We start from the raw sequence: 14441 nt of genomic DNA on the forward strand, positions 1-14441 counted from the left end.
CATTTGCTCATTTTGAATTTACTGCGCAAGTCGTGTAGACGCCCACCATTACTGACCTACATTAAGCGAGGTTGATGACCTTTGAAAGCTCAAACACAATCGACTGAAAAATGATGCTTATGTTACTCGCTTGGTTCGTACAACGTTGGCAAACTTTTTCCACACGCAACACTCAAAATCCACCAAAATCGACTTACATTTTTTTCGGCACTCTAGTTTCTCTTTTTAGCTCAACTAAGGCTAGAGTCGGTGTCCCTCATGGCCCCTTTCTTAAACAGTTCTGCAACAACAGAAAGAGAAAATGACCGCACCACTGTTGCGCCCGGTTCGAAAGGGGGCAAGACCCCCGAGGGGTATTTACCTCAGGTTCAACTCGGAAAGTTCCATCTCGAAAGGGAAAGCTCGCCTCAACTTAACGTTATCACTGTTACACTTGATCACTATAAACAATTACATCAAGTCGCCTGGCCTGTCACTCGATTCTCACTTTTTCTTTTGTGGGTGCCGAGGTTAGAATTGCGCTTTACCAACTTACAACTTTGTTTAAGAAAGAATCTGAAATATGAAATAAGTACCATGAATTAAGGACACCATGTACGAGAAACGGTGAGTACATTGCTGCTGTGTTCGCCGGGACTGCGCGGGTTGAATGACCTGTGGCTTACACACTGGTGGTGGGGGCACACGAGAATTTCGCCGCGCGCTTACTGCATCTTGTTTCCGCTTCCACATGACAAATACCCGAAGGTGGAGGAACCACCAGGTAGGGCTGCTCTACCCGGAAGGAACCCCGGCCGCGGCCCCCTCGATTTGCCCTTTTTTCGCTATCCCGGAAGCCGCCGGGCCGATTTGGCCGTCTATCGATTCGACACCCTTCGATGGTTGTTGCTGAAAAACTTTAAATCAACAATAAATCCGGCCGAGGTTTAATGAATTACAAGAGAGGTCCACATTGCGCATGCTGGGAAGTCGTTTTGTAATCTCGCACGGTAAGGTCGATAAACGCTGCTTCGTGCGCCAGCGGTTTACGTAAACATCTTGTGCCGAAGTACGTATTTATTTTGATTTCGGGAAAACATACGCTTCGGATACAACAAACGTTGCCGTCGAAGGAGGCGCAATCGGTTTTGTTCGACTCTCCACGATTATAACTACTTGTGTAATTACTACTGTAAATATATTTAAATTGCAAGCCAGCAAAAAGTAGGTCAAGCGAGAGAGAGATCGTTCGTGTACATACACTAGTTCATTTGGATAGGCAACCAATTCGACGGAAATCCTGCAGATTTTTCGAGATTTTTTTTCCTTTCCGAAAATTATTCATAATTACATATTCAGAAGCGCTCATATCACCCGATCGTTTTCAACAGGTTTCCAAGCAGATCGATAAAACTTTGGTTTGTCTTTTGCTATTTTTTATTTGTATAAACAATAGATTTAAAACAATAAACGAAACAAACTTTTCCATTAAGTAATTTAAAAGTTTACAGATTTCTGTTTCGTTCCGAGAACATATCTTTCCAACATTATCTTTTACGTGCGACTTAGAATTAGAAGGACAATGTGAAGGACCGAGACGTGTATAGCTAATTACGTGGTGAAAGAAACTAAATATATTCAAGTCTAGTCGGTCACTTATTATGCAACGTTGCGGGAAAGGTAATAATTAATAATAATAAAATTAGGTATATAATATTGTAATATATCTGCTGTTTCTTGTCTTGGTCGTGCACAGACATGTAACATATCCGTATCGAATGATAAGTGTATTCATGTATTCGATGTATGATTTTCAGTGGCGTAGCTTAGCGGTTAATACCGCGTTTGCTTTTGACAAGTGTTCAAAACTGTCATTGCCAAAAATTTTAGAAAATATCATTTTTGTCAGTACTATACAAACAATATACATATGTATATAAAAATAAATATATTTTTTTTATAATTATGTAATATTTTTTTGTACTCATAGCCTTGAAAGCAACGCTTCCAACATCCAACACTCGCCCCGAAACGAGTGCTTCCCGGTCGGCTCGAATGTAAAAATTGCAAAAAACACTGGCCCTTTGAGGCATTCAAAAAAAAATCTGTCTTGATAATACATAATAACATTTAGTTCATAAAATACAACTTCCCTGGGTTTTCCTCGATTAAAAAATTACGGAAAGATTTATAATCGTTGAAAATTGTTCCTACAAAATTCACAAATGATTGCAAAAATTGAAATATCAAGTGAAGCAATTGTTTCCAATAACCAAAGATCATTGCCTACTTGGTTTTATGTTCGTTTATGTTTAATGTAGTAAAACAAAAAATTTTAATTTAATTTTCGTACAAAAAATATTGTACGAACCACTTGCGTGAAGACATCGTCCGTTCATTCGCGTAATAATTAAAGGCACTCGCTCCTTCTTCGCTCGTGCTTTAAAAAATACGCTCATGCGGGAACATCGTCTTCCCGCACTTGGTTCGTAAATAACTATTACATTCTTTAAAAACAAATGTTATTTTTTTATATTTACTTATTCTTTGGTTATTTTTTTTTTATCAAAACAGAACTAGCAAGAGACAGTGTGTCTTGCAATCGAAAGTGACTGCTTCGCCCTCCTCCAGTTGCGCCACTGTTTTGGGCCACACAACAATTCGTTTTACAAGAGTACATACAATTATTTAAAAAAATATATATATTTCCAGATATCTAATGCATATATGTACCGAGCGGTCATTTAAAAAATAAATCGAGTTTGCTTTGGAGCCTCTGCTATAGCATGGGTTGCCATAGGTAACACACTGACTTGATTTATTTTTTAATTGATCGCACCGTATTACATATTTAAAAATGCGCTATTTACATGTTTCTAAACATTTACGTAAGTGAATTAAAAGCTAAATCTTATTTTGTTTTGTCTGAACGTGGAAATCGAATTTTTGACACTTACTCAAAATTTTTGGATTCACTTGAAATAGTGGTATAGATGAATCCTTCAAAATTAATTTTTATTTCGACCAATTTTCTTTTGTTTAAAATAAAAATAAGAAGATAAATATTTAAAATGGAGAAAAGGTGTAACAAAGTTAATAAAAGATTATGTCCCTATAGTACTTTTTTTGGTCACTGGTATTTTTATTTGTTGTGATTTAAGCTTTCATAAGATCACAACGATGCTATTTTCTCTTATTTTCCTATCCCCTTGTGTAATTAAGTTTGTCAAAAAATGTACTGTACCTAGGTTAACTCTCGCAAAGTCAGGCTGTACATATTAATTTTGCAAGAAATCTTGTTCCTATATGTATGTATTATACTTTTTTTTTTAATTTTTTTGACATTAACATAAAAAAAATTGAATTTTACAGTAATTCAACACGACAAAAATAAAATCCCTTTTAATTACTCAGATCTAAAAAAAAATCGAACTGTACCTACACTTTTCATATCATAGGACTCTGTTAATAAAAAATGTTAAATTTAGGTGTTCGTTCTATCAAATCTGGCACCTCGCACATATGGTCTTCCCCGAAATCACTTTTATAATAAAATTAAAGCTGGACGTCCCCAAAAAAATAATCAGATTTACGCGATTACATTTTTCTGCGTACGTGGTAATTAGTAAATATTGTATACATCATTTTATCTTTGTTAGTTTTGTAGACGCTATGAATATGCTCCATTGTGAATCGAAAGGATTTAGTCTATTGATAAATTTTACTCCGGTGATAAGTCTTATGTAAAGTTTATTCACCTACCTTTTGATAACAATCATAGCTTTATTGTTACCAGTCGAAGATGATCGAAAAATTCTGTGCTTACGTAATTTTAGCGGAGAGTTGTTATTGTTGCTTTTTTTTAGGTGAAAGTAACATATTATGTATTTTGCACGAGCTGTTGAATAAATAAGAAAATTTTAGAACCACCTCTAAAGATAAATTAATTAACCCTCTAATTACAAATTATTATTAATTATTAATTTAATTTACTAAAAAAAAAATACATAGTACTCATTGCTTCCTTTATAGTTTAAATTTGGCTTCGCATAAATCGTGTAGGCACGCATTTTCACGCACAAACAAAAAATTGAGCTTTAAATAGTGCAAATGAACAGACTTCCACATAAACTAAAATACCGAAGCTCTGGAATCTAGGTACTGAAGATTAACTGAATGCTGTGATTTACTGCACTATTTGAAAAAAAATATTTAAACAGCAACGATCTCACTTGAGTCATTGAACTTGATCGATTACGAAATTTATCTTTGTGGACAATATTTAGAAATTCCTTCGAACTCAATGTTGCGACAATTGTTTGGCTGTTCCGGTGGAGAACAATGAATTTTGTGACTAAATAAAAATTATTTGTTGTCTCTTTTCATTATTCCCCTTCCTAAAATTCATAAATTAGCAATAAAGAAATGAAAAAGTGTGGAAGTTTTTGGGCGACACAATAAGTATAACTTTTTAGGACTACATATTCGTAAATATTATTTATTTAACATTGTACAAATATCTGTCGCACAGCTAGCAGGGACTGTAAGCTTGTGAATAATATTTCAAAGTGCGTAATATCTTACTGGCTTTAAAATGTTGAAAAATCGCTATTGAAACAGTTTATCTGTTTACAACAAGAACGAATACAAGGACACCCTCGTTCATGCCATTTTGAAGATGATTCACTGTCTTTCCTTTGATAAGATTTAACTCTTATGTAATTGCACGTTTTTTGAAACTTGACTACATCAAAATTATTTGTCTGATTCATAGGATAGACCGATTTATGATGATGGACTTGCGACAGAGTTAAAAAAAAATCGCTACTTTTAAAAATATATACATACATACATACAATACATAATTAGGTACAATGCACAAAATTATTTTAAATTTATTTTTAAAATTATGTCATTTAGTATTGAGCACAGAACACTCCATAAATAAATAATAATCCATTTTCATTTGACATACACTTTTACTTTTATACTTCTTAGCCCAACAACTTACCGCACATTAATTTTGATAATCTTTTGTATGGATTTTTTAATTATTATAACAACACACAGCACTTTACCTAGATTACACTTGAGTACAGCTGTGCTAGTAAGGTTGCTTACATTTCTATTTTCTACTCTTACATTATCTGGATGTATAGCGTATAAAATACAAGATCTCATAATGTTTGTTGCATATCGTTTTCATTGATTTTTAACAAGTGAACTGCAGAATATCTATTCTCATTCATGTTTGTCAACTTTACAATTTTCTCTGTTATTGCTGTTCTTGTAAAAGTCCTGTGGTCGTCATATTCTGTCTAGCCCTGTTTTTAAACATTTAAGCGGAGATCGAGATTTAAACAAATATTTTTATAATGAAACTTTGTCCACAGTCGGTGAAGTTTTGTTCCGTCTTGTTGTTCCTTCAAGACTTGAAACTATTTTTATTCTTCTGCGTTTATCGAACCCCGAGCTGTTGATTAATGTGTCAAGTGTAATCCTTGCGCATAGGCAGTTCAATATCCTCTCTTGAATGATGTGCTGCGGTCTCATCTCGCCTATTTGTTAAAATTACACGACCTGTAACAATAGCCGGCAACTTACGTAAATGCTGGTGGCCTGCGATGATCAGATCCTGTAGCACTGCATCATTAGCTCATTCTGTTGTAGGTTCATGATTAATCAAATTAATATCATTACAAAGTACAGCTGCTGTTTTTTAATTAATTGCAGATAAATTTTTAACAACATGTTTGTATTAATTTATCAATTTTAGAAGAAGCACCTAAAAACCTACAAAGCTAAATTATTGTTTATAGAAGTTGGAAGAGTAAAAATAAAATGCCTTAGAACATATGTAGTAGTTTTTTTTTTCCTATAGATCTTTATGAAACTAAACTATACTGTTGTTGTAACTGTAAAAAGAACTAATAAAAAGAGGTAATTCATTTGACGTTCAAGTATTCTTGAAAAAATTATTCAGTAAAAAACCTGTTTTATGTGATGTGGATTGGGAAAGAACATTCTTGGCTAAAAAATGTAACAAATGGCAGAGGAGAAGGTTGAAAATAGATTATCAAGTTAAAAGGAAAAATTTCTGGGGTCAGGCCAAGTACAAAATGAAGCATGGTTCTTTGTCCCAGATAAAATAATCAATCAATAGATAATGTTACACCAAAAGAGTATGACGAAAAGAAGGAAAGTATGTAAATGGAGAGGAGTAATAGTAGGTACATCGATTCGTCATTAAATGGTGAAAGATTTAAATAATAAGATTTAGAACATGTTATTGGAGCGTAAACTGAAGAAGAAAATAGGCGAGAAGAACTACCGTTGGAAAGAAAATTGAAAATAAAAATGTTCTGCAGATGCGTTTTTTGAACGAACAATTCAACATACAAAAAGGTGGAAACTTTAAACTAAAAGGAGGATTAAGGACAACTCCAAATCCAAATTGAGAAATTTGTAGTGAAATTAGAAGGGCAAAAGACAAATAAATGCTCAAACTAATGGATCAACAAAAAAGTTTTGAGGTTAGGTTAGAAATTAAAGTAGTTTGGTGGGTAACAGGGAATCGTTTATTATTATCAATAAATAATTATTAGTAATAATTTATAATTTCTATATGTTAAGTGATACAATCAAAAGAAAACAGTCAGTACAAAAATTCAAATGATGACAGTGTTGCAACAGAAGTTTGATGTGAATTGTGAACATAAAATGGTGAACCGAGTGGTACAAAAACACAAATTCAAAACGTCAAAAATTGGATGCAAAAGTACTCCCTGCGATGATAACAATGCTTTCTTATTATAAAAAGACGCTTCGTTGTGTTGTCAAATCATTGTATTTGTTGTATTCTGCATTATGCGAATCACATTCAAACGGCATTTCATTTTATTTTTTATTCAATTTTATAATAAATAAACACATTTTGATTAAATTTCGACTATTATTTGTTCCTGAAGGAAAAAGTTTCATTATATCCATAATAACACTTGTTTCATTATTAATCTTAAATTAATGTACTTAGGTACTAATTAGGTATTATCACACCGTCTTAGATAAATCCTACATTAATTTCTGGGATAATCATTAAGGAAAAAATGAAACGTTTAACAAGGTTTTAACAAATTCGATAACCTTTTTGATATCCGCAAAGATTTGTAGTTTTTTTTTTAATAAAATTTTACCAAACAAACAACTGCGTATTTTCCTGTTCCTGTATGCACCACCAACTTGAATTACGAATTTTCGTAGACTTCTTGTCTACCAAGAGAGGAGATAAACAGAAAAACAAATAAAAGTAATCTATCCAATACAAAATTTACCAACGACTTTTTTCTCCGCTGTACTGAGAACGAATTAACGACGACAATTTCTGTAATGGAGTCAAAGTTCGCTTCGAAGAGTATATCTGAAGAATAAGTCTGATTCTTTCATCGAAGGTCAGAGGAAAATTTCGAGGTCATGTCGAAATAAAAATAACCGAAGCATTACCAAATCTCATCTTTTAACTAGATTCGTGTATGATATAATTTTATTTATAAAGTGCGAACAACTTCCAGAGTGCTACGCGTTAAAATAAAATTGCTCTTGTTTCAATTTTCATACGTATCTAACACCTCAAATAATTTTATTATTGTATTTGTGGTGACACAAATATAGCTTCAAGGAATTTTGAACACAATGGACCCCAAATAATGGGTTGATAAACACGCAAAATTTGCTAATTTCGGATTTCAATGGAAGTTAATTATTTACGCCATGTCACCGACACTATTATTGTTCACACAGTAATTAACAGATTTATTTAAATTCCTGATCAAATCAGTCTTTATTCATCTTGCATGCAAAATTAAGGTGTTGAAGTGGGGGCAGTACATAAATGGCAGACAGGTTCAACAAGTGCAATTTTAACGAAGCTGCCATGAAGTTTACCGTCGTATGTTTGGTTTTGATCGGTAAGTTCAAGCTTTTCTGTTGCATAATCAGTTCGTTGATTACGTTAAAATGTCACACCCAATTTTTCCACTTTATTAGCGATAACTTTAAAACCAGAATAATTTGTTTTCAGTATCAATCAATTTATTTGTTTTGATAATTTGTCAATAAATAAAAACGAGTTACAAAATCGTGAGCTTTCTCGAAAATTATTGGGACGTAATTTAAATTCGTAAACAAATTTGGCAATGTGTAGATAAGAAAAAAACCAATCGGTGTGTTAGTGGGTAATGATAACAGTCGCAGTGAATAAATTAATGCAAGTTCGCAATAATAATCACTTTTAGCGTGATGGATAGTAATGTTGACCCTGATTTCAGTTGCCGTGGTAGCCACCACGTACGGCAAACCGGCGAAAGGATCGACAAAGGCCGCTCTCAAGAAGAAACCATGTCTGGAAGTGTGCGCCACTGATTACCAGCCAGTGTGTGCAGGAGATGGCACTGGAAAGAACAAATCTTTCGGCAACGAATGTGTCCTGTCGAACTACAATTGCGAAACAGGAAACAGTAATTACTCTTTCTTATCGTATTTGAAATTGAACTCGATTAAATTTATTTATCGTATCTCGCGGTGTCTTCAACCGGACTAAAATAAGCAATTTCAATTTAAATCGCCACTGCATACATCAAACAATCAAGGGCGACCAACTCATTTCGCATTTAGTCCCACAGAAACATATGACCAACCATAATAAAGCTCCGTGTTAACTGTTTCCTGCAATTATCACATTCTACGCTGTGGAGCTAACTAAACGTAATAACTGAGGCCAACAAGGTCCAACGTCTGCTTTATTATTCTTCGCGGAGGATCCTCGTTGATAGCAGATAAGAACTTTGAAAGCCTAGTCGCGTTGTCTGTCTTACCAGGAAATTTTTTCTACTTCTGCTCCTAAGCAAGCAAGATACAAAAACATCGTTGTTTTCTGTAACAATAATTCTTAAAATAGTGTGTTGACATCTGAAATATTATTTAAGAATAATAATAATAAAAGTAGTCAACAGATAATGATTTACTTCGATTGATTACATTTTTTGCAACTGATGTTTTTTTGCAGATCTGAAGGTTCAAAGCAAGGGAGAATGCCCAGGTGGTGGAGGAGTTCGCTTATCTTAATTAATCGTTCCGAGAACAGACAATACTCTCAAAATAGCAACCATTAGAAGATTTGTAACTTTCTTATGTGCAACTCATATATCGCATTGTTTCACATTTAAATCGCTACTAAATATATAAATATTTTGTATACTTTATAAATATCGACAAGAATTGAGTACAATTTTTTCAAAAAGACGAAATAAATGTTGTAATCTCTATTTATGCAATTTATTTGATGTGTGGAATTTATGTTGTATCTAGAATTTAGGAGGATTTCGTAACGCTGCTGAGAGATTTTTATAAAAAAAATTGATCGAAAATGTTTGCGTTTTATTTATTCTTTAAAGCTTGCCCCTTTGAGTTTTTTGGGTTAAATGTCTCCTTTCCTGCGATTTTAAAACATTTCCGCTCCTTTGACCTTTATGCACATATGCTGTATTAGTTCGCATTAATTATGCATTTGCTCTACTTATGAATGAGACTGTTCTTGTAATTTACTGATTATCGAGAAATTATTAAACTTGTGATAATGACTGTTGTCTTTAGTATGAAAAATGCGTGATGTGTGGCATACCAAGGATGTGATGATAAAATATTTACTGTCACGGAATGAAGTAATAAGTTCAAATACTGGTTGATGGAAATTTTGGAAAAGTTACAATGCAATTTTAAATTTGTCCTTGCTTCAGCAGTAATTTACTTTTTTTTCTTTAATTGTTTAATCAATTATTAGTCCTCTCCATCTAAAACACTTCTTTTTTAATTTATCTTCAGTTTTTAACATACTTATACAGTGGTCAATGAAAAAATAGGAAACATCATATTGTTAATTCTATGAATATAATTATGAGTCAAATCTTAGATAACATTAGTGAAGTCATTTCTTTGGTTTTTTGTTCTAGGAAAAACTTTAAAAATATCTGTATTGCTATCATTGTTGTGCTAACGGTTCTCTTTCATAATTTTTAAAAATTAATATGGTAATTATTTCTTAGCGCAAAATTCTGTCCTTTCTCGTCCTCTACTATTTATATTTGTGACTTGTTAACAATTGACTTTTTATTTCAAATGAATGACAAGTGTTTGATTGTCCAACACAAATATCAGTCTAATTTAAAACTATTTAATTGCTATAAAAAATCTTCAAGTACCAAAGTAAATATGGTATGTCGAAATGAATTAATATACGTTTGACTCCAATTTATATGTCAATTTGTTGCAGTGAAAATATGCAATTCGGCTGCAACTCTTTGTAGAATTTAGCATTTGAATTCAAATGATTTGTTTAAAATGGTAAAAAAAAACTTGTACAACCATCACGTCAAATCGGTATCCAAGTGAATATCCAGCCAGAAGACAGAACAGTTTGAAATCGCATGTCATGACCTCTCTAAATCAAGTCTGAGCTTAATCCATCGTTTTAGTCGCATTAATAACAAATGTCAAAAATGACATTAATCAAAGACGAATGTTTTGTAATCTTTGAACTTGGATGCTTTTGGTAGTCCGGCTTTGCATTTTCACATGTTTAGTCTTTAATCATGGCAACATCAATTTCACATCCTAAAAATAAAATTGAATGGCGCCGTTCCGCAATCAATTAAAATTTGATTGACATTCAACGTAATTGGGCGAAAGTTTCTACTATCTTTTCGCGAATTCTTTGAAATTATCGATAAAGCGTACCAGCATTGTTTATAAGTGGAAGAAATAAGGAATATTAAAGAAAAACAAAAAGTTTGATTAATAACAATTATCGTGAATGCAATTTGTCATGAAGGTTAAAAAATTGTTTACCGACATCTAGAGTAAAACTTACGTCAGTTTTGGGCTGAAAATAATTCGACAAACAAGCCGAAAGAAATTGAAAGCAATCTTGCGCAGCCAAAACCTGTCACCATACGAGTGTACAGGATGATTCTTTAAAATTATTTATTTTGCAGCTGTAGGTACATAATAAGTACTGAAGAATAGGAAGTTTGCGACATTTATGCAGTATCAATTTATCTATTGATTTAGAAAATCTGTTAACCGAGCGTTTTTCAAAAAAGAAGCCGATGCAGCACACTTCCTGCACATCACGCTGCCCGCTACCGCGATTGGTGGATTCACTGTCGCCTATTTTTACTTAACCAATGAGAGAGCGACTTACGAGGACACCACGTATTACTGGGAGATTTTTCAGCTACCCGGTTTTTAAAAACTTGAATTTAGTAGTAGACAATCTCTGTCAATTAGTCGATTGTGTGTTTCTTGGATAGTGAATTCTACTGATGCGTCAGTAATTTATTTCGTAAATTGTGTCGTGTCGATGAATAATCTAAAAAAAATAATTGGTGGTAATAAAATCTGGTAATAAAATAAATCCAAATTAAAAATCGTCAACCATTAAATCACATTCTAAAAATAAGTTGAAATCGAACTCGTCGAATATATCAGTTTATCAGAGTGAATAATTATTAGTACATGTTTAATAGTCTTGACAGTCATTCTTAACCATTTTGATTAAGACCATCCTTGATCTGATTCACAATGTTACGTCAATGATTTATTCCGAAGAACATCAGTGGTTACAATATTCATTCGGTTAAATTGATTTGTTTTATAATTTCGTCCTCACAAGCCACGTGACATTTCCACCGGAAATATTTTCAATAAATATCTGATATCTTGTTCGGTTTGATAACTGGATATGAAGCATAAACACTACGCCTTCTATTTTGTTTTGGGTAAGTCCTGTTTTTATTTATATTTTTGCTTTTTCAAATATTAACTCCCAAATTCCTATCGGTCATTTTAATGTCCCTTCATTAATTAATAATGAATTTATTTTGCCACATTTAAATTGAATTTTTTTCGTTCCTATTGGTAAATTTTTGGTACTTTTTTTAAAAATTTACAACCAATTTTATTTTTGTAAAAATGTACAGTGCTACAGGAATCTTCTCACAGTGCGGATTTCGTGCACAAATAGTGATAGACTTTCGAGCAAATGATTAATGCCACCTTAACTCAGTCAAGACTTTTCGAAAATCTGAGCTTGTTTTCATTTTAAACTGAAACTTTTCCACTTGTTTTTTATTGACCCAAGATAGTTACAGATTCGAAACGTTAGTTTAAGATAAAAGAAAGACTGAAATAAATAAAAATTATCATGCAGTAGATGTCTTTAACGTCAGTGAAAAGGAAGCTATAAATAATGTCATAATAAATTTCGATTACAGAATTTTATCTCGGATGTAGTTCACTTTGAACAGTTTTTCAGAATAGTTCCTCACTTCCTTTACATTTAGATTATAAATTTATAACAAAATTGAGCACGATTTTGCATAATTAATCTTTTTTTATCAGTGCTATTTTTACTTTTTCACGTTGTAGAAGTATGACTAGTGATTTTGATATCTGTTTAAATGTAGACAAATTATTGCCCTTTTAGATATACTTATTACAAGGTCATCGCTAAGATTGTGTTTCAAAATTAGCAAAGAACGTGATTGTTATTAACTTTGTTTTCAAAGTGTGTATAATATTTTGTATTGTAACGAAAATGTACAAGTTACACATAATAATAATAATTTCGTTATTCTGTGAGTACATAAATAGAACGATTTCAGCATGTGTGACGATGCAACGTTATCTAAGTCACAACAATTTGCAATTTTTGAGTAACCTTAACTCGATTGCATTTATTTTTGTTTGTTGTAGGGTTAATATTAGTCGACGCTGCCCCCCCTCACAATGCGCTCATGCCAGCCTGCTTGGGGCAAGGGTGCGATCTGGACTCTGGACCTGTGTGTGGAATAGACGATACAGGGATGCCCAGAACGTTTGAAAATAGGTGCATGGCAGATTTAGCGTATTGCCAGTACGGAACTTGTAAGCAGATTTTACTGAAAACTCTACGTATTGCTGCAATCTTGATTTTTTGCAGATTTTGCAGAAGTCAAACCTGGAGAATGCTGATAACGTCGGGAACGTCTTAAGAACTTATTTTAATATTATACGTCTTTAGAATTAGGGATGAGTACTCAGTATTGTTGTTGAAAATTATTATTGTATACGATTTTTTGTAGTATAGAAAATGTTTTAGAATAGAAAATGATTTTGCATTTTTTCTAAATTGAATTTGACTATGGAAAAAATAAACTAGTTATATACCCGTATTGCAGGTTTCTTTATTAAGCAGCGTTCAGTTTTTGAAACGTTGCAGCTGTAGAACAAAAGTGGTGAACAAATCTGAATTATTTACAGGAATTTGTAAGATTCTTAGTAAAAGATAAAAAACAATCGTGTTGAAAAAATATTTGTTGGTTTCAGTGAAACACGTAAATAAGGCTTTGTACATATATATTTAATTTTTTGTTTCTCCCCTGTAGACATTTTTCTTCCTTTTGCTTTTTTTCCAGTAAATATCGGTCTTTTCTATCTCAAAAACTGTTAATACGTGAATTATTTCTCTCTCGTAGAAAAATATTATTTACATATTTGACTTACTTTTAATTGGATAGGTATTATCGACTTACAAAATAATAAGTATGTACTTTAAAAAATTGTGTGCCTGTGGTAACAGCAAAAATAATTAAGAAAAAAATGTATACATATTTAATGATTTTCGGTAGATTCATTGAAGATTTTTTATTTATTTAATTATTTCTTAATGTTAATTTTTTAATATTAACATACACATTGTTTACTATTATTTAACTTTTCTGTTTTTGAATGGTTTGTTGATTTGTTCACACTAAAAGTCAGTTCATTTGAAAACATAAATCGTTTATTACATTTACAAAATGTGTTTACACTAACTTGGTAAATGAGCGAATTATTTTTTGTTGACTTATTTGTTCAATTATTTGAAAATCATAATTTCTCGAGTGGAAATAAATAAATCATTATTTCGTGTGCAACACCGAAAAATATTATTAATAATACGGCGTCTCACCTACTAAGAAAGCGACTTAGGTGTTGTGTAAAAAGTGGGTGTGCTAATTGAAGATAAATTAAAATATAAACAATATTGCTTTCAAAGGATTTTTTGTTATTTGATAGAAATATTCGTAATAATGAAATAAATCGTCCTTCGATACCGTGTTCCCTTTTTGTATATAATATATAATTATTAATTATACATTGTAACTTGCAACAAAATGAAATAAATCTCATTTCTCATATTACGAGCAAGTATGAAAGAGTAAGAAGTGAAACAAATTTACGTTAAACAGATTCAAAATATGATCGTTGTAAATTGGAAATCTGATTAAAGAACAAAACAAAAGCGGGGTTCAAGAAATCTCTGCAATTTAGGTACATTATGCTCATATGCAAAATTGTCTACTGTAATAGTTGTAGAAATATGTATT

The 14441-nt window shown here is 32.2% G+C and overlaps 2 protein-coding genes across 3 annotated transcripts in view; one reads left to right on the forward strand and one right to left on the reverse strand.

Moving 5' to 3' along the window:
- LOC138135373 (hormone receptor 4-like) overlaps positions 1–875 on the reverse strand; it is a 31422-nt gene extending 30547 nt beyond the window's left edge. The window contains exons 1-3 of one of the 2 annotated variants that reach the window (XM_069054084.1): positions 615–875; positions 362–555; positions 198–280 (exon numbers count right to left, since the gene is read on the reverse strand). The gene's annotated coding sequence lies outside the window, so the exon portion shown is untranslated. Of the gene's footprint in view, positions 1–197; positions 281–361 lie in introns of both variants that reach the window. The other variant, XM_069054087.1, reaches the window with a different exon arrangement.
- Positions 876–7784: 6909 nt separating this feature from the next.
- Positions 7785–13244, forward strand: LOC138135376 (turripeptide Lol9.1-like). The gene is made up of 5 exons (XM_069054093.1): positions 7785–7943; positions 8304–8492; positions 9041–11810; positions 12787–12957; positions 13013–13244. The coding sequence occupies exons 1-3, from the start codon at positions 7868–7870 to the stop codon at positions 9097–9099; spliced, it is 324 nt and encodes a 107-aa protein (XP_068910194.1). The 5' UTR covers positions 7785–7867; the 3' UTR covers positions 9100–11810; positions 12787–12957; positions 13013–13244.
- The last annotated feature ends 1197 nt before the right edge of the window (positions 13245–14441 follow it).

This window comes from Tenebrio molitor, chromosome 7 (genome assembly GCF_963966145.1).
Source record: "Tenebrio molitor chromosome 7, icTenMoli1.1, whole genome shotgun sequence".
NCBI lineage: Eukaryota > Metazoa > Arthropoda > Insecta > Coleoptera > Tenebrionidae > Tenebrio > Tenebrio molitor.

Excerpts from the sequence above, each read along its gene's own strand:
- LOC138135376 (XM_069054093.1), top strand. The coding sequence starts at position 7,868 with ATGGCAGACAGGTTCAACAAGTGCAATTTTAACGAAGCTGCCATGAAG. Across the intron at positions 7,944-8,303 it reads CGTATGTTTGGTTTTGATCG|TTGCCGTGGTAGCCACCACG; the intron begins GTAAGTTCAAGC and ends CCCTGATTTCAG. Across the intron at positions 8,493-9,040 it reads CAATTGCGAAACAGGAAACA|ATCTGAAGGTTCAAAGCAAG; the intron begins GTAATTACTCTT and ends GTTTTTTTGCAG.